The following is a 26,872-nucleotide window of genomic DNA, read 5'->3' on the forward strand; positions in this document are numbered from 1 at the left end:
TTCTCTCTCTCTCCTTTCTCTCTCTCCCCTTTCTCTCTCTCCCCTTTCTCTCTTTCTCTCTCCTCTTTCTCTTCTCCTCTTTCTCTCTCCTTTCTTTCTCTCTCCTTTCTCTCTCTCTCTCTTTCTCTCTTTCTCTCTCCTTTCTCTCTCCTTTCTTCTCTCCTTTCTCCCTTTCTCTCTCCTTTCTCTCTCCTTTCTCCCTTTCTCTCTCCTTTCTCCCTTTCTCTCTCCTTCTCTCTCCTTTCTCCCTTCTTCCTCTTTCTCTCTCCTTTTCTCCCTTCTTCTCTTTCTCTCTCCTTTCTCTCTTTCTCTCTCCTTCTCCCTTCTTTCTCTCTTTCTCTCTCCTTCTCTCTTCTCTCTCCTTTCTCTCTTTCTCTCTCCTTTTTCTCTTCTCTCTCCTTTTCTCTCTTTCTCTCTCCTTTCTCTCTTTCTCTCTCCTTCTCTCTTTCTCTCTCCTTTCTCTCTTTCTCTCTCCTTTCTCTCTTTCTCTCTCCTTTCTCTTTCTCTCTCCTTTCTCTTCTCTCTCCTTTCTCTTTCTCTCTCCTTTCTCTCTTTCTCTCTCCTTTCTCTCTTTCTCTCTCCTTTCTCTCTTTCTCTCTCCTTTCTCTCTTTCTCTCTCCTTTCTCTCTCTTTCTCTTTGTCTATATCTCTTTCTCTGTCTCTCCTTTCTCTCTCTCTTATTTCTCTCCTTTCTCTACCTTTATTCTGTTTCTCTCTTTTCTTCTCTGTCTTCTTTCTCTTCCTTTCTTCTTTGTTTGCATTTAACACAAACCAAAACCTTTTTTTAAGCAATATATTAAAATTTTTATTTACAGTGCATCACCAGTAACCCATGTTCTCTCAGTACTGGTGCACATGGATACAGGAAGTTACCAGCAGATGCAGAGTGCTGGACATGGGTTCCAGGTATGAATTCCCTTGTGATTCTGTTTGTCTCTCTGACAGGAATTCAACCCCATGGACCACGAGGCAGCTGCTCCTCTGCTCTGCCTTCAGGGTGCCAACCACTCTTGGGCTTCACTTCCCATGACACCTCAGGGACACTGCTGACACCAGCCAGCCACTGCTCACTTCCACTCTGCAGGAGCTGTGAGTGTTAAACCCTGCCAGCAGCTTCCTGCTCCACAAACCTGATTGCTGAAGCAGCAGCTGCCCTGGGACTCCTTTCCTGAGTGGCTGCTCAGAGGCACAGACACCATCAGGGCTGTTAGTGCAGGTGAAGATGTGCAGCACCTCTGCTTCTTCAGCTCCTCCTTGCGAGCACCTGCAACAGACAAAACATCAGCACTCAGAGCTGCTTTGCTGCCCGTGCTTGTGAAAATAAATACAATTCTGTTTATCAAAACTGTAGTTTGGTCTTCACTCTGTTCTACCCCACGTGCCTCATGCACAGCTTCATTGTTAGTAAAACTGCACACTAAGTTCCACCTCTGCTCTAAAGTGAAGAACAAAGTGCAATTGTGTTACATGCACAGCTGTTCTTGGTTATTACTAATTAAAAGTTTTATACTAATTACAAATTTGCTCATATTAATGCATTAATTACATAAAAAAATAAATAGATGAAACAAGTCATACAAGAAGTGCCTAATTCATAGCTGCATGTTGCACCCCCCAGTAAAATTGCATGCACACACACGCACAATTTTACTGGGAAAACGCAAAAAACATTAAGCATGTCTGGCTGGATACGACAGAGAGAGAAAAGGCAGAGGGGGAAAAGGCAGAGGGGGAAAGGCGGAGGGGGGGAAAAGGGGGAAAGGGGAAAGGGGGGAAAAGGGGAAAAGGGGGGAAAAGGGGGGAAAAGGGGGAAAGGGGGAAAAGGGGGAAAAGGGGGAAAAGGGGGGAAAGGGGGAAAGGGGGGAGGAAAAGGGGGGAAATGGGGAAAAGGGGGGAAAAGGGGGGGAAAAGGGGGGAAAAGGGGGGAAAAGGGGGAAAAGGGGGGAAAGGGGGGGAAAGGGGGGGAAAGGGGGGGAAAGGGGGGAAGGGGGGAAAGGGGGGAAAGGGGGGAAAGGGGGAAAGGGGGGGAAAGGGGGGGAAAGGGGGGAAAGGGGGGGAAAGGGGGGGAAAGGGGGGAAAGGGGGGGAAAGGGGGGGAAAGGGGGGAAAGGGGGGGAAAGGGGGGGAAAGGGGGGAAAGGGGGGGAAAGGGGGGGAAAGGGGGAGGGAAAGGGGGGAAGGGGGAAAGAGGGGAAGAGGGGAAAGAGGGAAAAGAGGAGAAAGAGGGGGAAAAGAGGAGAAAGAGGGGAAAAGAGGAGAAAGAGGGGAAAAGAGGAGAAAGAGGGGAAAAGAGGGGAAAGAGAAAGAAAAGGCAGGGGGAAAAGGGGCAAAAAGGGGCAGGGGGAAAAGGGGCAAAAAGGGGCAGGGGGAAAAGGGGCAAAAAGGGGCAGGGGGAAAAGGGGCAAAAAGGGGCAGGGGGGAAGGGGGCAAAAAGGGGCAGGGGGGAAGGGGGCAAAAAGGGGCAGGGGGAAAAGGGGCAAAAAGGGGCAGGGGGAAGGGGGCAAAAGGGGCAAGTGATAGAGGTAGAAGAAAGCACATACAGAGAAAACAGCACAGAGAGAAGAAAAAGTTATTGAAACTTTCAGCAAAAGTACACAGGCAGTGAGATGAGGCGTTCAGGTGTGTTGAGAAGGATCAGAGGGAGCCTTGGGGCAGTGTCTGTGTCCCCTGGTGTCACACAGCAAGCACTCACTGACCTTGGCAGGGAGGAGGGTTTAGTCATCCAGCTGCTCCTGCACCCAGGGCATCAAGGAATCCATGGACTTGGAATCAAGCAGTTCCGAGGCTTTCCTGATGTTGCTGCCATCTGCCCCATGGTACTGGAACCTGTTGGGAAAAGAAATCTGTGTCTGATAAAGAATTTGCATTTCTCCTGGTTCCTCCTTCTCCCCCTCTGCCCTCAGCCAAGGGGGTTGAGTTCCCCAGAGAGAGTCCCAGGGCTGCACATCAGCCCCAGGAGTTTGGGAGCCCCCAGCTCCTGATCCACACCAGTTGAGCAGTGCCAGTGCCAAAATGCCTCTTGCCTGAGGGTGTGACTGAGACAAGGGGCAAGAGGATGGAATGAGGGGGGGGGCTGAAAATAAGAAAGGGGGGGAAGAAGGGTGGTGGTGGTAAAGGGGGGGGCCACAAAGGAAGGGAGGGGCAAAAAGGGAAAGGGGAGGGGGGAGCAAAAAGGGAAAAGGGGGGGGAGCAAAAAGGGAAAAGGGAAGGGGGAGCAAAAAGGGAAAAGGGAAGGGGGAGCAAAAAGGGGAAAAGGGGGGGCGGGAGGGGGAGAGGACCCAAAGGAGTCGGCGCTGCCGCTCCGCAGCCGAGGGGGTGCAGGCAGCGATCAGAGCTCCCCCAGCGCTGCCACCCCCAGAGCTCGGGTGCGGGCAGGGGGCAGCGGGAGAGGTGAGGAGCAGCCGCGGGCACACGAGAGAAGTGCGGAACACAGAGCCGGTACGGGACACAAACCGCACACACACACTCTCGCCACGCGCGGAACTCTCACACGCACACGCAGCTCTCTCACGCACACGCAGCTCTCACACTCTCACCCCCCCGCTCCTCCCTAGCGCAATCCCCGCACTGCCCTCCCCTCACGCACCGTCCCGCGCTGCTCCACCGCCGCTTCTCTCCCGACTCCTCCGACTCCAGGGGGATCCCGCACAGCCCCGCACCCACCTGGCACTCACAGCACGAGAACAAAGAGCGGAGAAACACCTGAGCCAGGCTGAGAAAGAGCAAAACTCCGAGCGAAACCCCCACAGCGGGAGGCAGGGAGGGAGGGAGGGAAGGAGGGGGCGGTCGGGAGGTTTTTCCCCACCTGAAATGCCCACGGCTCTGCTGGCGGAGGCGCCCCCGGGGGATCCTCCCGCGGGACGCGGTCACTCGGGGCTCTCCGTCCGGCTCTTCGCCAGCGGAAGCTCCGCCGGGTCCCGGGGCGCGGGAGCGGCTGCGGGGGGGAGGAAGAACAGAAAAAACAGTGAGAAACAGTGCGGGCACCGAGGGGAGACGGGGGGGGGGAAGAATACTTACCCTTCAGTCGGGAAGGCCCGCACTGCGCCCGCACACGCACGCCAGTAGCCATTAGCCAGTAGTCAGCAACTGAATCAGTGAATCAGTGAATCAAGTGAATCAATGGTGAATCCGTCGCAGCAGCAGCATCCAGGGGGGCAGTCGCAGCACTTACCTGTGTCGCAGCGGCGGCGGCAGCAGCATCCAGGGTGGCAGTGGGTCAACACATAGGGACAGACAGGGGGACAACACGGGGAGACGGACCCCCCTCCCAAAAATTTGGGAAGGGGGCCTCAAGACAAGAGACAAGTGCCTGGGACTCCCAAACCCCAAAACCGGGGCGGGAGAAAGGCACAGACAGAGGAACACACAGAGTGGCCGCACGGGAAGGTCACTCAGGGAGCAGCCAATCAGAGACAGGGGGCGGGGCCAACGAACGCCCCCGCAGCACCTGCCCTCTGCCCGCAGGTGCCGGGAATGAGCCCGGGAGCCGCTCCCGGAGGGGCAAAGGGGTTCGGGGCCACCAAAGTATTGCCAGGAAGGGGAGGAAAGGACCCCCCCGAGGTGTTAATCGAGCTCTTGGAAAGGCTGAAAAATTCAGGAGGTAACCAGAGCATGAGCCACCTCCAGATTTCCAGAAATTAATTTCCTTTTCCCTCCCCTGTTGCATGCCAGGGTGAGGGGTGAGGACCGGGAATACCTGGGCTAAGGCAGCTCCGGGTGAAGTCATGGGACTCACATCTTCTCCTGGCCAGAGGAAGACTCTTAGCTGCTCTTTACTGCTGAGAAAGCAAGCACACCTCTGAGCTGTATTATTATTATAATAAATATAATCATAGAATCACAGAATTGGCTGGGTTGGAAGGGACCTCAGAGATCATCAAGTCCAACCCTTGATCCACTCCCCCGTGGTTCCCAGCCCATGGCACTCAGTGCCACATCCAGGCTCTTTGGAAATATCTCCAGACACGGAGAATCCACTACTTCCCTGGGCAGCCCATTCCAATGTCTGATCACCTTCTCCAGAAAGAAATTCTTTCTAATCTCCAACCTAAACTTCCCCTGGCACAACTTGAGACCATCTATAATAATATAAATAATTTCTAATATACATCTATATAAATGAAAATTATATACTCATTTATTTACTGTGAAATGAAACCTAAAACCAACAGTGCTGCCATTAAATTGGAGAAACATATGGACACTGGCCTTGAACTCAGATTTCTGCTCTTGCTACTTTTAGAAATTTCTACACTACTTTCCCACTTTCAAGTCTCTCACCAGCTATATGGTTACTGCCTTCTAAACATATGTACAGTGGTAATGCAATGCTGATGGTTCTGTTCTTAGACAGGAGCTCTTGCTCTTACATGTAACTATCTCTGGGAGCACTATAGGTCTAATTAAAAAAAAAACCAAATACAATTGTCACATTGCACTAATCACTGGCATGAGACCTTGTCTGGCAGGAGAACCCCCTTGTCAGAGTGAAAGCACTCATCACTGTTTAGATATTGCTTTTAGAAACATAACATGCAAGAAGAAGCAGCTGAAAGAGATTTTGGAACTCCTCTTTCTGCCTCCACCTCACTGCTTGTTACGCTGCTTCATTTTGTCATCTCCCACCAGTATTATAATATTTTCAATTTGTGCTTACGTGAAATTGAGACTTCCAGTATATACCTTGGACCATAAGGTTAATTAAATAGAGAATAAGGTAGAAAGTATTTCTAGTTTATTACATATTTTTAGAAAGTTTGTTATGCTTCTCTACATGAAAGAAGACATTTTATTTGCTGAAATGTTATTCCCAGGTTATATTCAGCAAGTCTAGAGCAGTTTATCCTGGCAAATTTCAACATGTCTTCTAGAGCACTTTATTGTCAGTGCTGCAGTTACCTGCTTTCCCTTGGCATGGACTTCTCCTCTTAGGTAGCTGGGTGTTGCAGTCAGATTCAGTCTGTAAATGAGCAGTGGGAGAAGATTTGCTTACAGCAGCAATATTTATGATCTCCAGTAATCAGTATTAGGATACTTGTCTTTCTATACAGCCTTCTCTGAAGAACTCAGCATGAGCAGGGCTCACACCATATATGAGAAAAGCAAATTAGAAAACGTTTTAGTAGTTCTATTTCATAGGTGGGGAAAGTGAAGTACAGAGGAAAATGAAGAGTCTTATGAAGATGACAGAGAAAAAGAGTAGGAAAATAGAGTCCAGGTTGGCATATTTGAGGCTCATCTCTCTGCTGTGCCATGTCACGTTCCATGCAGTCTTTGCAATTACTATTATTGTTGTTGTTGTCCATTCTGTATGGTATTAAATCTGAGGGGCCTCAATGCCACAGTCTTTAAAGCAGGCAGCAGAAACTAACCCCAAGGCCTTAAAAGGTAACTATTAAGCAGACCCCAATTGGTTGCTAAACACCAGAAACACAATGGACAGCAAAGAGACAAAGCTGAGCAGCCTGGAACAGGGGCATCCTGAAGCAGCAATTGTCTACTTAATCTGCAAATGCCATGGAACTGTGGACAGGCAGTGTTTCTGTAAAGAAAAGCATGGGCTCTGAAATGACTGTCTGCATCCTGGAACAATCAGGACAGGAACATTCTGCAGGGTGGCTCAGATGTTGGGGACAGCAAAATTTTGGGTTTAAAATATATGTAGAAAGTATTGCAGAGTAAGACACTTCAAAATCTAGGTCACCTGTCATCAGGGATTTTTTTTAAGAAGTATTTCTATTTTTCTGTATCTATCCTAGGAGCCTGAAAACACCCCTTTTTCTTTCTCCCTACCTCAATGACCTATTATTCAGGAAAGACCTCATCACCCCTGAGTTCATTTTGGGAAGCAAACTGTAACCACAGCACATGGTCACACTGTGACCTTTTCAGGGAGGGCTCTGTGAAGCAGATGCACAGATACAGCAGAATAGCCATTGACTTATTCATTTCAAACTTGAAGGTATAGAGGTGAGCATGTGACATGTACACAGATCTAAATAGTTTCTTGGATTACATTTCTGAAACATTTGTTCCCTATGGAATGATTATTTCTCTTTCAAAGAATATTTTCACTTACAAGTGAGAATAGATGAAAAATTCAGAAAAAAAAGGGGTTTAGTTACCTGCAGAAAAGCAGACTTCACATGTCACTGAGGGCTCTTCCAAGCATTTAATTTACAAAGAGATTTAATAATTGGTTCTTGCTGGAGTTGCTAACAGTACAGCTAATTGATAAGGTGATTCTTCTGTCATGAAGATTCTTCTGCTGAAGAAATGAGACAGAAATGTACTACAGTTAAAAAATGCAGAAAGCTCTTGCTAAGGGGGAAGATAAAAGAATATATGTAAAATGAGGCAGTACCATCAGTCCTCTCCATAAATTAAGTCAACTACCTCTTCAACAGAAAAATACTTTGATTGTTCCAAAGATTTAACCAAGCTTGAGTCATCACCCTGAAACTCTCAGTTAGAAACACTCAGCATCTTGTTCCTGCCTATTTCATGTGAAGACATAGACCCCTACAACAAGATCCACATGGTTCTTGCTTTCTTCAGTGACCACCACAATGAAAGACAGCAAGAACAGAATCCTTCCTTTACTTCTAAATTGCTATGATCTGCACCTAGGCCTTTGAATAAGCAGCTAGTACATCTAGAAAGGGTTAATAGTAAAGCCCTGCCTACAAACTTTTAGTAATCTCAGAAACATAGTTGAACTATTCCACTAAATGCTAAAGGTTTTGTTTATATTTTTGCACAAACTCTGTTTAAAGGATGATTTTTGCAATAATGTGCCAAGATGTTATCTTCCCCTCTAGCTGTGGTTACATTCAGAGAACTTAAAAATTATGCTGCTTTTTTTTTTTTTTCAGAGGTCGAAATAGCAAGACATTTCAAACCCCCTAATTAAAACCACAGGAAAACAGATCTTCTTTTCCTCACTCCAAGCTCCCTAGTGATTTTTGTGTTTAGGACACATCTCTGCCATTGTCTCTTTGTAGCACCATTAACTTCACTGTACGTGGCATTTTTAATAGGTCTTAAGAAATTTGAAGATAACATACTATTTATTTTGTTTTACCAAAAACTGTCACACAGATTCAATTTCCTCTCTGAACTTCTGCAGAATTTTTTTCTCATTTGTATAGACTTATAAGTCCTTTTTTGGTTGTTGTTTCCTGTGGTGCCTTTTGTTTGTTTGGGTTTTGTGGGTTTGCTTTTTTTCCTTTTTAGCACATATTTCTAATTAAGGAGGTACTGGCATTTGCTCAAGTCTCTAATTTGAGACTTGCTGTCAAAAAATTTGCTATCTCTAGGAACTTCCCTGGTGGAAGTCCCTTTGATTCCCTTGCTGAGCTTTCTCCTAAGCCACTTCATACAGAAGTAGGCAGGGACATTTAAAACTGCCCATGATCTTATTTACCAGCCTGTCCCATTTTGATGAAGAATATCAGGCTGTAATTTCTTGACTGTAAAGAGTGTGAGTATTGCTGATCTGGTCAGGTAGCATTGTTGAAGCTGAGAAAATATCTGGATATTGCCTTTGTAAGGCTGCCACAGCAACTGTGCTTGGGAGAAGGCAGCAAAACTCAAAGCCTCTGGAGTCTGCTGCGAGTCCACATTCAGAGACTGTTTTAATCAGACTGGAATAGCTGCAACTCACAGCCTCTAAAGACCTCATCTGTTGGCTGCTGTATTCTGCAGAATAATCTGTTGATAAACCTGTACATCTGATGGTTCTAAAGCTATTCATCATAATTTTTTGTGTCTCATATGTGTAATAGTACATTATTTGACCAAATACAACTTCTAAAAAACCATCAAAATTTATGAACACTTGTCTATGTGATCCATTAATGTATGCTACAGAAGAGCCAAATGCTGGTTTCTGTTACTGTGACAGCTGCTACTGTCTCTCCCTGATCTTGGGACTAGGGCCAGATTCTTGTTTCATGTTTTCCCTGGGGCAGAGGACTGATGTTTTACACATTGTCATAGTACAACCAATAAGTTGCACATAAATGAAAAGGCCATTTATATGATTTATATAATTTCCAGTTTTTCTTTTTAGTGTATCTTGTGTGTAGAACTAAAAAAATGCTGAATTTCTGTGCATCTGTTATAGGAGGTTTTCAGCTTCCTAAATTGGGGATGATTAAGTATGGTGTTTGTTGAGACACAAGGAAGTTTTTAGACAAACTAAACCACTATGATTTTTTGAAGGTTTTCTAAAACCAAGAAGGAAAAGCATGGAAGTTGTTCCAGTACTTGCAAAGGCAAATTCTGTTTTGTGAACAGAATGAAACTATAAATAGAAGTTATTTTTATTTATAAAATTAGAAGTAAAAATATTGTCTTTTAAATAATAAGAAAGAGCTCTTTTTGCAGAGAAAGCTATAGAAAGGTGCACTTATTGCCACTCATTTCAGAAGTCCTACAATAAATCTCTAAATGAGAAGTGTGGCAACATTATGTCTTAGTTATTAATAGGTAAGTTTTCTAGTATTTACCAAAGAATCCTCATAAAGGGCAGAAAATGATAGGGTAGAAAATATTAGGCTCTTTTTCTTGTTTTGTTTCTTTGAGGCACTGTAATTTCATTGTGATTCATTAGGTCTAGACACAGGAGTTCTGAAAAGCCCATCCTGAGTTACTGCATCACAGGCCTTTAAACTACTAGAATCAAAATGTGTGGTGAAAGCCTGCAGTGATGTGCTTGTCCTTCCAGGTCATTGCATAGTATGACCAGGAATGCTATAGGTCAGCATAGGCACTGACCTGTGCTGTTTTCTATTGAGAGAGTGCCAGGAGCTAATGGTTGCTCTAGTTGGGGCTAATGTGTGATAGAATTCTCTTTCTTTCCTCTTCTGTTTTGGTTTGGTTTTTTTTTCTTTTCCTGTAATTGTTAGTTCTGTGTGTTCCATTTTTGCTTCTAACATACAAAAAAGTATAAACCCAGATTGCATGGAAGGATGAGAGAAGAGAACAGACAGGCAGGAATTGCTCTCTAAAGAGGGAAGGATAATTAGATTTTAAAACTATTTTTTTTTTCTATTAAAAAAACAGACCTTGGAGCTATACACACTGATGATAGGCCCAGCCTAGTTTGGGTGGCGCAGTCAGCAGAAGTAATATTTTGGACCCTCAGGAAGCTTTATTATTAAAAAGTGAAAATGACCATATTTAATCACAGGTTATGCTAAAGGGGATAACTTTTCAGCAGTGCAGGAAGGATTATTTAAATATATCTTCTTGGCTCTCTTTAGGTGAAGAGGAAGTAGAACTTTATACCACAATCAAGTTTATATGATTTAAAGTATGAGGGATTTATGAAGCCCTGGCTACTGTAAAACTCACTCCTACTGTCAGCTCATAGCTCATGAAACTGTGGACCAATAGCTCTCAAGAACGCTGAGGCAATACTGCTTGAAGTAGAAGAATGAGGCATTCAGTTAATAAACATAACCACAGTAACCATCGTAAAATATTACAGCACAGAATCAGAGTGAATCAGGTTTGGAATGACTTCCAGAGGTCATCTGGTCAACCCCTACCCTCAGAGCAGAGCCAGTTTCAAAGTTAAAGCCTGCTTCAAATTCAGATCAGGGCCTGAACTTGGTGAGTTCTGACTCTCTCTATGGACGGAGATGCCCCAACATCTCTAGCCCAGAGTCTGACTATCTCCATTTCAAACTTGTATCTAATTCCAATTTACCTTGCTGTGACTTTCATCTGTTGCTTCTTGTCCTTCCTTTTAGTTGTGTCTCCAAGAAAAGCTTGGCTATTAGGTAGCTGAGAAGAGCAATCAGATCCTTCCTCAGTTTCCCTCAGGCTGGCTGAATTTATCTCTCAGCTCCTCATCTCCAGACTGCTTACACTCCTGGTGGCCCTCCACTGGATTATCCAGTTTGTCAGTGTCTTGTACTGGGGAAAAAAACAAGATACAGAATTTTGCATAGTCTTGCTAATGCCAGATACAGGGAATAATCACACTGCTTGACCCATTAGTGTGCTCTTACTGACACAGCCAGTATGAAGTTAAATGTTTGCCAACAAAAGGGAACACTTCTGCCTCACATGCACCTTGTCCATCTTGCCAGACTGTTTCTCTGGCCTGGGGAGGTCCTTCTGAATGGTAGCCCAGCCCTCCAGTGCATCAGTTGTTCCTTCCACCCCTTTAGTGTCATTTCCATAGATGTCTGCAGTGTAAGGCAGATGTGGGTAATATATCATATAGTCATCTTTAACGTTTTATCTTTTATCAGACAAAAACGAAGTGTGAAAAGAGATGGCTATTAAATGTATAAACCAGCAACTCCTTAAAAGGTTCCCTTTCCCTTGCTTCCTTTTCCATATTCTCAGAAGCTTTAAAGCTGTACGGAGCCTCTTGACACCTGACACATTTCTCCCTAGGAATTAGCAACTGACCTGACAGATACAGAACAGATACTTAACCTTTGCCACCAGAGGTGTTAGTGTTCAAGGGTTACTGTTCAGGAAATGAGAAGACCCCAGTAACTGGTGAAATAAAGATTACAGAACATTACCTTTTATGTGAAATTTTAAAATTATATTTATTGGCCAATTCACAAAGTGCCATAGTGACCACAAAAATGAATCTGGTTTTATACATGTACAGATGTACAAGCCAAGTTTTAAAATAACAGATCTATTTCAATTATGCATTTCATCAATCATGTGGAAAACATATGGATATTAACAATCTCGAATTTATAAATGACTGTGCAAACTGACATGGCTTTTATGAAATACACCACTATGCCATGGAAGGAGATTTGTACAACTGGCTCTCATTGTATGTAAAGTGAAGCTCTGTGTACTTTACTCTGTGTCAAAATTTAACTTTTCACAAAGAAAAAGTTGGTTGTTGATTTCCTTTAAAAAAAAAACAAACTAAAACCCCTACAAATTTGTATCTGTTCTAAAAAATCATTTGCATTCACAGTCATTTTTTAAGTCCATATAGTAATTTAAGTCATCTGCATAAAGTGTTCAGATTCAGACTTTCATAAATGCATTTAGCATCTGCAATATTTCAAGATGTGGTTTATGATTGTTTCACTTGTATACATCAGATATTAGATATAATGAACATCTTTCCTGGACTGAAGTCTGTTCTTTTGAGACACACTTAAGGGTGTGCAACCATATGGAATTTGTTTATTCAAACCCCACCTGGCATGATTTTTATTATCCATAGAAGTGGCTAACACTACACAGAGACTGGACTGCTAAGAAATAATCCCAAACTACAAAATACATGCTACCAACTGCAATTATTGCTCCTCAGCAAGAACTAATGCACCAGCCTGGAAGTAAATCTGGGAAATCTCTGTGTGAAAAGTTCTGCATTTTGCAGGAAGATGGAGTATGAGATATGGAATAGAACTGTGCCAGCCACTTAGAGCTCAGAGCTGTTGCTTTCAACATGTTCAGAGATTATTTCTCATCTTTTAAAACCTCACTCTCTGAATAACATTAATTTCATAACTATATGGTTACTTCTAACTAGAAACAACCCCTTCCACCAAACTCCACCATTATTCAGAGTGAATGTCTGATTTCTACTCTGCTGCTCATCACAACTTAAGTCATGTTTTTCTAGATCCTTGCTCAAGAATTCATCTTTTTTTCTATCTTGTGTTGGAACCTCACCCTGCAAGGCCGAATCATCTCCTCACTCAAGTCTGTTACACCTGAGTGTGACACTGTGTGCAATGGCTTGTTTTGGGAAGGTGTGCAGAAAGGTGAAGGAAGCTATAAAGACAGGGAGATTTTTAGGGAATTGAATGCTATTTCCAGTAGCTTTTCTCTCTTTCTTTTTTTACTGTTGTATTCAATACCAAGGTAGCCACCTTTCTTTGATTGTGTGACCTGAAACCACTGATGGCAATTTGTCATCCCCTCCAATATTATTTATACAATGTTAGTTGACACGTTACGGTCAGAGGTGTGCTGGGCAAAGTGTCTACTACCCTTAAGTCAACACTAGAAGATTTAGTGTGCCTGCTCTTCCTTTTACATCAACTTTTAGATAGAGAAAATTAAGTTTTATTTAACTTCTTTATTTCACTCAGGTCTTAGGGATGCAGTGGCCTTTGAGCACAAGGATTTGAGTCCTGTTTTGGCTGAGGAGTGCTCAGAAGTGTAGTCATTACAGTTGGCACAGCTCTATTTGCAGCAGGTAACATATGTCTAGAAATCTTGAGTATTTGCTTTAGAAAGCAGGTGCATTCTACCAGTGAGATTTGAGGAGAAAGAGCTGTCTTAAAGGAATGTGTTGGTAACAGTTAATGTTTGGTGCAGGGATACTTGAAAGCATGGGCCTCTGAATGACGAGGTCTGTTTTCAAATTCATGGTGACAGCTTGAATTTTAACAAATTACTACTTTGTATTATTGTTTGGTTTCTTCCAATGTTTATTGGTTGGTTTTGCTAAATCATACTGACATAGAAGACACTGTCAAATTCACATTATATGAAAACTTACTGAGAAATTACAGCAAAGATTTTTTTAAAAGGTCCTTCAATATAAATTGTTTAACCTTTGACAAGTTACGCAGTGACACACACCAACACAGAGCACTTTAACAGAGTGAACTGACCATGACTAAATTTAAGGAAATAACAGGGGGTTTAGTTTCTGCACTAATGGTATTTCATGAAAAGGTAAGAAATATGAGACTGAAGGCATGAACTGGGAGAAGGAGAGATTCATAGCCTCCCTAATAAAGGACCAAAGGCAGCAAACTTGATAACTATCTAAAAATATTCAACGGATATAAATCACAGTTGGAGGAATTATTTAGGGTGGTGCAAAAAGGGTATAACTGAAACTAATGAGATAAAAATTACAAAAAGGATTATTTAAATTCACTATCAGGAAAAGCTTCTAATAGACTCTAGAATAGTCTCCCAGGGGAAGCAGTAGAAGCCCGAGGCTCAGAAAGATTTAAGTAGGTTGAAGCACCCCCACCCCTAACACTGGAAAATATATTCTAGGGAACAAATTTGCACTGTTAGCATAATACTCTACCTGTATTACTTTTTCTTTCTGACTACTAATCTTTAGTTCTATGATTTAATGAGTCTAGCAGCAACTTCTAAACAGACTGAAATTCAGCTGAAACAGTTACTAGGAATCCTAACCATAGTGTGTATTGCTCTGCAAAGCAATAACCCCACTGGTGTATCCTTACATCCCTGTTGTGATGACCCTATGAACAGAACTGCCTGTTAGCTACAATCAAGTAATTACTCAAGATTCTGGCAGTGCAATATTTACAACAGAATATGAGAAAACATCTTCTGAGAAGTAGCTCACATTTTTTGCATCAGTTATGGAGAATCTAACAATAAACACACCAGTGCTCACTTAAGAAATTGGATTAGTACCAGAAGTTTTCATAATGGCCTTTGCAATGTGGAGTACAGTTTTTCTTAGGTGTTCCCAATTCCTCCCAGCTTATGGAGTATGTTGTTTCTAGAAAATCCCTAAAACTAAACAACACAATTGCCTGTGTGCAAAACTTCTGTTTCTTAGCTCAAAGTAAAACGCGTGGCAACTGTACTATTAAATCTGAGTAATTACAGACAAAGCATTTTGGCCCAAATCGCCACAGGCCTGCCTTGGCTGTAAAGCATTTCCTGCTTGATGTAGGCAGTGTAGCAACATCCATCATTATCTCACTCCATTGCCAGCTCTGCTGGAGGCACTGTAACTGGAACTAATGAAGCAGCTGCAGACAGCAGCAACCATGCTGAAGAACTCAAGGTTCTAGTTCATTACCACAACAACCTCCATGCTGGGAATGAGTAGGTCATTTTTCTAGATGTATACATGTATAAACACACATATGCACACACAAGTTATACGTGTGGTCATCTCACAACCCGACATCCTATATTTTCCTTCTTGTCATTTCTTACAACTGTCAGCTCTAGGCATATGTTTCCAGTTTCTTACTGCTTGGCATTCAAGCTTTTATACTCTCTGGTTTCTAGAATATTAAATTCCAGCTTTTTTCACTTCAACTGGAAACCTTAACTCTGTCTGTAATTCATGTGTTCTCTTCTAAATCTATGTTGACTCTTACCTAAATAATAAGTAATTTTTCTAAGAGAACTGACTAGTTGATCCATTCCCCATTACAAAGATCATATCCACCAGAAACAGCCATCCAACTTCTCATCTATAAGTGTACACATTAGGCAGCTTTTAAATAAGATTTTTTTGCCAATTGCAGTGCTGATTTGAAATGTCATTGTAGTAACAGGGTTACCTGAGCAAGTCTTTTATCTTTATCTATATATTTAAGGGAGGCAGCATGTGGAAGAAGAGAGACATACTTTTTCTTTTTTCTTTTTAATTGCTGTTATTTGTTTCAAGGGGGGTTGGTTATAATAATAACGGATAATAATGGGTAGTAGCTGCCTGAGATACTCTCCCTAATAATGTAGTAATTTTGCTGACACATTTATCAGAAATATTTCTTGACTTGCTGAGTATGTGTCTTACTCTGCTGTAGCTTTAGTGGTCATCCTTCAAGCCTGTCTTTAATCTCCATACTAATAAAAGAGATTCTGGATTCTCAGGACAGACTAACAAAACAACAACAAAAAAACCCAAAACCAAACACCAAACAACAAACTACTCTACTCTAAAACTACTTCTAAAGCAAACAGTCTGATCACTGGCTACACTTCCTTTTGCATGGTTGCACCATGTAGCATTAAGGGACCTGATACATTTCAGCTTACAACTCTCCCCATACAGCTTGTGATGCTTTTCTTTCTAAAAAAAACCCCCAAAATCTAAACCCAACATTTTCCCCAAGCATTAAAAGATTGTGCAGGATCACTTGTATGTTTCTTGGTGCTGTAGGAAATATCTGTTTTATACATTGAACATTTGCATGGTTTGGACAGAAGCATGGGTACCCTGGTTGTTGGGGTTTATTTGGCAACACCTGGATCTTTGAAGGAGGAGGGTGGCTGGCATTCTTACAGCTGCCTGGATTGGCACTTCTGCACTGTGAAGTTTGCGGACTCTGGACAGTGAGGATGTGCAATAAACAAAGTTTGTCACCTTTTTCAGCTTAGCCTGATAAGGCAGAAATCTAACATTATTATTTGGATGGAGATACTGGTTGAAACATGAGGAAAATCATATAGCACAGCATCATGAAGAGTTAACAGCAATATTTTTTATTCCTGTCAAGGGTGATTTTAATTTTGCTTTTTTTTTTTTTTTTTTTTTTTTAAATATATATCTCATTAGATTTGCTGTATGAGATTTGCTCTATCTCCTCCTTGCCCAGCTGCTGTATGAGAAGTGCCTTAAGTAGATACTAAGTAAATTTCAGCAACTACGTGGATCCTCCAGAGCTGTATTAATCCCAAGGCTTACAGCCAAAAGTAAGTGAAACATCAAGACCAGGCTACTGGACAGCCAGGTTCCCCCAGATATATCTACTTTTTTTGGTTCAGTAATTTTATCAGGGCAGAACCAGAGTTTATTGGCCAATTGTGATTTCCAGCTAGCCAGTAAGATGTCTAGCATTTGACTAGGATCCTAAAGAGCCATAAATTAGCCTGTTTTAAGGACACATGCTCTGTACATTTATTCTAGGATTTCCACTCAGAGCAACTCTAGATGCACTGCCTGAATCTACGCAGTTTCACGGATAATGCTGGATAAAACTAAAGGTGCATTTCCACTCTAGATAGTATTTATATATGTATATATACACACACACACACATATAATATTACTTAACATTTGTATGTATAGAAGCTACTATATATGTATATGCAAAGGTGTATCAGTTTGTGTATGTTTTTCAAAATTCTGCTCATAGCACTGTTATTTCTAAGTTTGGCAACAATACTTGTCCAAAATATTATTTCATTATGACTTTTTTTCATTTCTAGGATTTAATCAAGAAATAAATGTCTAAATATATTTAAAACACCTTTTTACTAGCTATGACACCTTTATTTCTCTTCCAGATGAGCCGTTTCCTTGCTGTTAACCAATTGTTTTTTACGGAGTGTATCCAGCATATATCCAGGAAACAACTGCAGTCCAGAGAGGAGAAGCAAAACAATGAGGATGTTGGTCATTGTGTCAGACACCAACATTTTTAGCACTTTGATCCTTTGTCTACTGCTAGATTCCTGGAAAATGTTTATATGGACATTGCATTTTGCTATGAGGTTTTATTGTGTTTTTCAGTAAGCATAAAAAAAGAAACCAACCTAGAGGAGATACACTGGTATTGAGATAGTAACTCCCATAAGCATGTGTGAATTAAAGGGTGAGGAGAATCTTTTAAAAGCCTGGGGATGTCCTCACAGTTTAAATTCCTTTCTCACTCTACTAAGTACCCTTATCCTTTTGCAAACATCCTTACTATCCTTAACCTATATTCCAGAATACCAGAACCAGCTCCATGGGTCCACCCCACCAGACCTTGACCCACTGTCACCTCAGTCAAGTCCTTCATTCTCCGTTTCTGCTAGTCATGGATGGTGGTGGAGATGAACGTGGTGGTGCACGTGATGGCACCAAAAGTTCCAGAAGAGGAAATGTCATGTCCCAACCTGCTGGGATCCCTGCCAGGCAAAACCATTAGAGCTGCCTCTCAAGTTACAGGTTGGGGAAGGAGACAACTGAGACAATACTTCGATACAGGGCTGAAAAGGTTGCCAAAGCAAAGTCTGGGTAGTCTTTAACCTGGGGCTACTGATGTGCCTTAGATTACTGTCAGCTTAGAGTCAGGTAGGGACACCTCCTGCAATGGGGAGAGTACATTTTATCCCCACCAAAGGACCTTGACAACCCTCTGACTCTTTCTGACTCTTATTTTCTTCCTTACTGAAGTAAGGCTGATGCAGATGTTTGCAGCAAGCCCAGCACCCCAACACCCCAGGAAGGGAAATAAACTTCACCTTCCCATCAGCCCTTGGCAGGGGAGATCATCACCAGTTCAAAAGCTGTCAAACCATCACTGCAGGATACTACTGCATGTTTGCATAAACAAACAACAGTGTTTTATTTCAATTAGTATTAAAATGTCATGAACCCTACACATCTATTTCTAAATTGAACTGGTGTCAGACAATGCAATAAATAATGAGATAAAGTTCAACAATTGAATGCTTACTTGCAAAGATTAAATACCTATGGTGAGGATAGAAGTGAAAAAGACGTGAGCTGTTGATCACAAAAAAGCAACTTACTCAGTTACATTAATTAAGATAACCCAGTGTATCACCATCTCAAATTTGATTTTTACAGTTTTTTGCAGCTCTTCCTAGCACTAAATTAGAATTTTAAAAATTGAGCATTATTCATAGATAGGATGTCATTGGAGACCTCCAGCATCACAGAATCCTGATGCCATGTACTATGAGTACCTTTTCATAGGTGGGTTTTTTTGGATGCACTTGTTTTGTTGCTACAACAAACAAAAAGAAAAGCCACTTATATCTGTGTGTCTTCATAACTCAGGTTTGCAAACATTACATCTGAAGAGCCAGACTCTGCAGCTGCCATTTCAGTGTTCACTGCATAAAGACTTTTTTTCAGAGATGAAAGGACAAATTTTTGGCTTTTGACCTGGGGGGGGGGGGGGGGAGGGAAGAGGAGGGAGGGTGTATATGATATTGTTCAAATTATTTCAGAAAAAGTGGTATTTTATGCTATTTAACTACTAAACTTTTGCTCATGAAGCCATCTCTGGCAACATCTATGTGAATATTATAATTCTAAGGTTCACTTTGTGAAGTAGCATCTTATTCCCACTAAAATATTGTGAAACTGTTAGAATGAAAAATGTTTCATAATGCACTCCTCAAATGATGAATCTAAAATACGTAGAAGTGATACATTTTAGTTTGCTGGATAAATTGATGCAAACCAAATTTTAGTGACAACACACATGCCTATATTACTTTGCTTAGGTTTAAAAATGTAGGTTTATTTACAGTAGAGAAAATACTTTGTTTCCTGTGTAATGTACCAGCACAACTTGAAAAGATGTGCTTCCAGTAAAAAGAAGATAAAAAAATCTATTAGATGGAGAAACACACTGATGAAGAGATGAATATTTAAAAGAATTAAAGGCTGACAATAAGGTTGTAAATTGCTGTTTTCAGGTTGCCCTAATATATGCTGAGATAACAACAGTAATCAGGAATAATGGGAACTTAAAAAAATAATTTAAGTCCAGTTTTAAATCATAATTGACTTTTAAAAACATCTACTTTTAATTTTAAATATTTTTTTTCTGAGCAGAGAGCTTTGCTGATATGTGCCAACAGCAAACATCATGAAGAGCCTGCTTCATGTCACTAAACAAATTAACACTAGGAAATGATTTAGGATGCTAGGAAATGATCCAACACAAAATGTTTGTTCAACATATTGACAAATTTGAAAATAATTTTCTTATTAATCAGAAGTTTTGGCCAATTTTACATTCTTTAATCCTACAGATAAATTGTATTCGGATCAAGAGGGCTTGATTCTGCAAATACTCTTGAAAGTTTAATATATGTGAGAGACTGGAATGAAAATAAAGCAGGACTTATTAGTCATATGCCAACAAAATTGTTGTTGTAACAAAGATGAGCATGAGGATCTCTAATTTTAAAATTAATGTAGATTCCTTTTATTTACTTTCAGTTACTAAACTAAAAGGTCTATTTGTTTTCAGGCTTTCCCTGCAACTATCAGATGCAGAAACTGGAATTAAAAGAATCCCCAAATCCACACTCTATCCTCTATATTCAAAGATAATAAGAAGCTGCTAAAAATTTAGTATTGAGGGAGATGAATAATCTCAAGTTTGCTCAAGTTTACTCTTTACAATACCAACTACCATCTGTGGGTGCTCAAGAAGGTCCTGTTGAGGCAACACTGACTGCTTGCTTCTCTTGGAGAAAAGAGGAAGCATCTCATTTTAAGCAGCAAATTACAAAAGCAAAATTAAAAGTCAATTATGAAATTATAAAGGAGGTACTTAGGAAAAGAAAAAAAACCAAACAAAAACCAACAGGCAAGCCACTGGGCAGCATTCACTTCCATGCCATTCTGTTTTCTATGCATTAGAGCAGTTATCCTAGCAACTGCTGCATCATTTGGTATGCAGAGCATTTGAAGATGCAAAGATAATTAAGGAAAGGGGACAAAAAAACCCAAACAACACACCACACAGACTTATCAACACATTTTACATAGCTTTGTTTTTGTTTTTCTTTTTTTCTTAGTTTGTTTTTTTTGGGGTTTTTTTGTTTTTTCTTTTTAACCAGTGTTTAAGAAAAATATGCTGTGTTACCATAGCAAACTAAAATACTCTCAACCTCTTAAGAGTTTACGTTTTGTTTTCACTTCTTTTGGTTCCAGGCAGGTTTTACTATTCTTGCTCTTCTTTATAAAACCTTTTCTCAACATTAATGGCTTCAGGAAGAAGAAATAAGGGAGAATTATGAGTACAAAAGAGGCTGACAGTTGTGTATGATGTCACTTGCTCTTGTGTCACTCACAGGTGGGTAAGGGTGCAGAAGAAATAGGGCATAATGTTTTAGAGAGTTCAGTCAGACAGGAATTCCAGCTGGCAAAGGGAAGCAAAAGGGAATATTTTTCCTCAGGTAAAATCATTGTTTAAATCCAACCATACATAGCTATGGAATACTGGGGTCACTTATTTTCCACTACTTCAGCAAGATACTGCAGCAAGCTAATGATTTTACAAGACAGACCATTTAAAGCATCGATTTGCTGCAAATTGCTCAATCCATAACTAATGAGCAACTCTACAGGTCTTCAGTAAATCAATCCCATTAGAATTTGCAGTTTGCATAAAACCATATCACTCAATCTGCAGACAAAGAACATTGCTGGGTTTTTTTTTTAACCTTCAGCAGACTTGCTGTTTGTAAAATCTCTTTAAGTTTCTATGGGGGGGCTGGATAAAATCACTGCCTCGAGGGTTCTAACAGATTGCCAAAAAAGTACACTGTCAACTTCTACACAGGCACACATGCATCCTGTGTCAAGTCCTAGATATTCCCTTGTAGAAGACCGACCTTTGAAGAAGACAGGACGAGATGACAAATGGAATTCAGTCTCTCACCTGTAGCACTAAAGCTCTGCCCCAGTTTGAAGGTATTTTATATTTCATACCTGCAAGAGTGCGAAGTCAAACAGCAACTGTTACTTGGATCCACACCAGTAATTCTTCATAACAAGCTGAAATCAATCCTGTATGAAATAAACAGCAAGGCCTAACACCTCTATGGACTGAGTGACAGGATTTTTGTCACGTATCTGCAGTATGTAAACAGGAGCTGGAGAACCATGCTTGCTAACAGATCAAGTTCTGGATTACTTTATTACTGGTGATGCCAGTAAGCCTGTACCATATTTACTCAGCTTTGTAAGAAAAGGGTCAGTTCTATCATAACCAATTACTACAACAAGATCATTTTAGGCAAAACAGTTATAGGCAAGCAGAAGTTCAAATCCTGTCAATGAACTCATAGACTCTGAAAAGACATTGTATTGGTTGTTACAAAAGAGCAATGTGGCTAGAGGACTGCTAGTATGGGAGTGTGGAATCATCCCACTCCAACTGCTCACTCCTGCTGGCATTCTGTTTGTCTCCCTTTTGGACAATCACTTCCTCTTCCTCCTCCTCCTCCTCTTCACTTTCATCTGATTCAGCACTGGTTGTGTCTTCATCTTCTGTGTCTTCTTCCTCACTCTCCTCTTCTGTCTGATGAGGCTTTTCATATTTCTATAGTACATTTAAAGAAATGAAAAAGAGTAGAAAAAAAAAAGGTGCCTACCTGCTATCCAGTGGCTGTGGTAATATGAGCAGTTACTACACATTTGGAAATGCTAGCATGCTGGGAAAATCTGCTTTCCATCACTATGTGACTGTAAGGCATCAAATGATTCAATTCAGTAGCAAATATTCAAAAAACTACTGTAATAAGAATGAAAGGTAAACAAGCCAAAAAGTTAATCTGTCAATGTCATTTTAAAAAAATTGATTATTACTTCCCCTCCTTTTACTGTATTAGTGCTTATACTGAAAAGTTAAAAACAAAGTGACTGTACCTTGGGCACCCAGAGTGCAAATACAGAAAGAGAGGAAGTGATATTTCACCTAAGAATTCTTCACCATCCTATATAGTTATCATACATGACAACAAATTGTAAAGTATTCAGTTGACCATTATCATGGTGTGCAGAACTCAATGCTGAGATGAGGTCCCAAGTGTATGCACATACACTTGTTCTTCCAAGCTTAATCAAGTATACTCTAAAAGAGGTTTAAAACTCTGCTGAGCAAGCTAGCAGCCCTGTCAGCAACTCCTGGTAGTATCACGATACAATATTAAACCTCAGTTAAGTACCTCCATGGGGTTGACAGTAATGGTCAGAGCAGAATCATCCCAATCCATTTCATTTTCTTTGCTGCCTTCGTTGTCTGCAGAGCTGTGCTGATGGGCTCTCCGGATTCGATAGACCCCCAAGGTCACAATGAAAATGAGGATGCTGACACAGATTATGATAACAATAGTAGCCACACTTGGAACAACTGTAACAAAAAGTGGAAAAGGGAATGTTTGTGGAACAAGTCACCTAAAACCCCCACTAAATACTTAGACTATTTTTTCCCCTCAGCATCTCAGAATCAGCACAGACATCTGCCTTGTGCCAGGCACTACTGAAAGTGTTGACAGGTACCCACCTGCTAAAGCAGAACACACACAAATGGGATTTACAGATATCTTATACTAAGCATTATAAATGGTAACTAAAATGGAATATGCCTACAGCTTGATCTTTAAGCCATTTTATTACAGAAGACAAGTAGTTGACCAGTGCAGAATCAGTTAGTTTCAGTGCTTTTGCAATCAGGTTCAGTTAACTTACCTGCATGTTGTCTCCTTCTGATTACAGCTGAGGTGATAACCTCACTTGGGAGAAAAGTATATCTCAAAGCTTAGATTTTCAAAGGCTTCAAATCACTTGCACTATGATTTAACTCTACATTCGGAGGAATAAAATAACACATTAACACTCCAGTTGCCTGTGTTACAACCCTCCTGAGAGACTCTTGAAGATTTTCAAGACATTTTTCCTCACTGTTCTGTTGTGCTGAGAAGGCTCTGTCTCCAGCTAGTCAAAGGAAGAAATCTCTCTGAACTCCTCATATTATCAGTCCCATAATTAGGTTAGAGGAGAAGCGCTGCCATTTGCTACTTAGGTACTGCAATTCCAGGAGCTCTGTACCCCATTTTGTCACCCTGCCCTGCCTACACGAATGGAACTCTGAAATCAGACTAATACTAAAATAAAGAAGACCAAACTAGTTTGCAACAGTTATTTTTGTAAAAATTCAGTTTGATTTTAATAATACATCTATGCAAGTATACTGAAAAATATGGTAATTTTCTAAGCATAGCTATATATAACTACTTTTAACTATCTACACTTCTCATCAGCTTCACTTCTTTACATATGTATCATTCAGCTGAAAGGATTTCAGAATCCAGCATTTGAACAGGTATCTTTGCCCTGGGTTTAACCTCACTCTAGAGGTTTCAGATGTAGGTATATATTTTAACTCATATAGTCTAAAAATACAATTTTATTTCTTTATTTCATATATATATAAATACCCCCTGGACATGGCCAGATGGATTATCTAGATCTTTCCAGAGATCTCCAGACTGAGGCCTGGAGAGCAGCTAACAGAAGCACTGCAACAATTATATATTTTTAAAAACCCACAAGCATTTCTTTCTTTTCCTTTGAAAAATTTCTTCCTTTTGCTTAGAGATGTAGAAAGACAATATTATAAATATTATCCTTCATACCATTCAATACTAGAAACAAGACATTTCTTCATTATGTGGGTCAGAGTACAGAACCTCTAATGAAGACTTTAAAAAAGGATACCAGCCTTTTATTTGACAGTATGTCCTCAGCAAGAAATAAGAGAATTCAGTGTGCCCTTCTTTCATACCTCTGCAATGATCTCTGTGAGGTTCACAAACTGTAACTATGGAGTTCAGAGGTTTTTTGTTGACCAGGTGGAACCACAAGGGAAATAGAGACAAACCAGAATCATTCTGAGCACTCTGTAAAGTCATCACATACCTGAGTTGTGAGCAGCACTTATGCTTCCTTCTTGGTGCTGCACAGATTGGAGAAATTGTGGTTGTACTATCATATGATTTACATGGTCCATGAAGTTGGAGCTGTGTAGAATATTGACCTTCCACCACAAGAGAAAAATAATAGATCAGATACTAAAAAGTGCTCTATATTCCAAGCTTGCTGTCTTCATACATTACTTAGAACTATGAACTTCATCAGTAGATAGGAACATTTTTAGACAGATGTTAAAATCAAATTCACTTTTTTTACCCCAGTGGAAAAATACACAGGTTAATATTTCTCATGCTTAGCAGTAAAAATTAATTTTAACATTTCGCTATGTAGACTACAAAGGGGCACCAAGGAATTTGATATATTGATTGATTCATTCATTCATTACCTGTCTGAATAAGTAGTATTTTTTTTCTATATACTCATCAGCTTTTAGGTGTTCCCTGAAAGTTACTTGGAGATTTGTCACTCTAAACATTGGCAGAGAATGTATCAAACTTGTTGTGTTTAAAACCAAAGCAGCAAAAGAGAATTAGAAGAGGTTTCAGCTTACCCTATGACCTATAACATAACTGACAGTTATGTTATGCAACAACCCCAAAGTTATTGTCAGGGCTGAAGAATGCTGAGGTGAAAACACTTTTCAATACAATATACACATAAAAACTTTTGGAGACAATTATTACATTTTCAGCCTATTGCTAAGAAGCCCTTTCTGTAGCTACATGGTACCTGGGTTCCAGGCTGGATAAGTTCATTCTTCAGAATAGGCCCATGATTCCTGCTGAGGTGAATCAGCAGTAATTTTCAGTACCTAAGCCACTGTGCTGCACTGGACCTACAACCAGCACACATAAGATGTAGAACTACCTGAATATTCCTGTGGTTAGCTGACCATAGATAGTGAAGCCAAGAGAACATGACAGATGCAGTCCCTACTTTGTGTTTGTTACCTGTATACTGACTTTTGTCCTCAAAGCAATCTGAAATCATGTAACAACATGGCCATCTGATGGAGAGTAAATTCTAAAAATTACTGTACAGGGAAAAATTGCAAGGTGATTGCTACAGGAAAGAAAAGTATCAAAGGTTAAAAAGTAACTACTATAAGGAAAATAATGGGGCTGTAATGATTTGCTTTCAAGTAGGTGTATAAATCTTCAAAAAGAACTGTAAGAAATCTTACATCATGGAAAAAAAATGATGATGACCTTAACCTCCATTCTGTTTGAAAAGGAGTAATTCTCTGCATCAGTGGAGTTCAAGAGAAGGGTCATCTCCTTACATATGCAGCAGAACAGAAAGACACACTGAAGAATGTTGACAGAAGTCAACTTCATATTTGAATGGAACTTAGAATTTTTCCTCTGTGATTAGTTACCAGAATGTGTACATAAATTTACACGTTCTAAAGAAAACTCGATGTCACTGAAAATAAGGCTAATGCTCAGTTTTCTGGAAAAGAAAACCTGACTAAATGATTGCTTACCTCCAGGTTAAATTCATTGCTGGTGTAACGTCCATTTAGCTCTGTGCACTTGACTCTGAACTTTCTGTCAAAGGTGGCAGAAGTGTCCCAGTTACGGTACCGAATCTGCCGAAGAACCTGTTCATAGTTGTGCATGCTGTCTACACCTGAAATGGTGGTAAAGCATTAATAGTCTTAATGAGATGCTATGAAACAAACGCTCTGTGCATTACAGGAGAAATGAAATGTTCACAGAAAGGACTAAATTTTGCAGAATGGTCTAAAAATGGCAGTTCAGCAAGTACTCCTTGATAGAGCCTCTGGCTAGTAATAAATTAGTAAATAAATAAATAAAGAGAATAGGTTTTGGAAATGAATGTAGGTACATAGTGGAGAAGAACAAAAAGAACAATAAAGTTTAGGAATCAATTATTTAGTAATTGACAAAAATGGCCAATGAGTTACCACAACTGTGTAGGAGGACTGAGAGATCCCCTCATTCCCACGTTCCACTGTTATGGTCTAGAAGAACCCCCACACTAATATAAAGCAGTGTTGCTATTTGCCTTACATGGGGAGTAGCAGGAGAGATGCTGAGATCAATGCAAAGCCATGCTGTATTCCAAAGAATAAATGCAGAACACACAGAGATCAAAAAGTAACTGCTTTTTGAGATACAGTCTCTCCTGGAATAAGTTACAGCTACTAGATCACAAATTTCTATTTAATTTCTTTCAAATGAGTCCTTTCATTCCAGTAATCCAATTGTTGTGGGAAGAAATAAGGCAAAGCGAAGTCCAGGTACTTACCATAGATTGAATATCCTGCTGTGGAATTTGTGGCATCTAGGTGTTTTCCTTGAAGTTCCACACGATCTAGTTCTAAACACTCTTGTTCAGGATCTAGTTCTGCACCAATGACCAAAATATCACAGAAATCCAAGTTGTGGAGCATTTCCTCTAATACCACAGGCTTATTGGCTGAGAACACAAGGCATACATGATGAAAAAAAGAAGAAAGAAACTAAGATAAATGATCACAGAACAGCCCAGTCACTTTATGTGCTTTGCATCAGGGCTTTCAGTTTTTCTGAAATGGCTGAATTGGTCTTTGCTGATATTAAATACAGCGTACTTGAAGGAAATCAAAAGAGCAGTGTCTTGCCTGTTCGGGTGCTGTGATGAAGGCC

The 26,872-nt window shown here is 40.6% G+C and overlaps 1 protein-coding gene across 1 annotated transcript in view; it reads right to left on the reverse strand.

The window, feature by feature from the left end:
• Positions 1-21,593: 21,593 nt before the first annotated feature.
• CLSTN2 (calsyntenin 2) overlaps positions 21,594-26,872 on the reverse strand; it is a 292,419-nt gene continuing 287,140 nt past the window's right edge. The window contains exons 14-18 of the mRNA XM_030456311.1: positions 26,493-26,663; positions 25,705-25,850; positions 24,204-24,321; positions 22,451-22,635; positions 21,594-21,825 (exon numbers count right to left, since the gene is read on the reverse strand). Coding sequence (XP_030312171.1) covers positions 21,628-21,825; positions 22,451-22,635; positions 24,204-24,321; positions 25,705-25,850; positions 26,493-26,663 — 818 coding nt within the window. The 3' untranslated portion in view covers positions 21,594-21,627. The remainder of the gene's footprint in view (positions 21,826-22,450; positions 22,636-24,203; positions 24,322-25,704; positions 25,851-26,492; positions 26,664-26,872) is intronic.

This window comes from Calypte anna, chromosome 9, assembly GCF_003957555.1.
Source record: "Calypte anna isolate BGI_N300 chromosome 9, bCalAnn1_v1.p, whole genome shotgun sequence".
In the NCBI taxonomy this organism is placed as follows: Eukaryota; Metazoa; Chordata; class Aves; order Apodiformes; family Trochilidae; genus Calypte; species Calypte anna.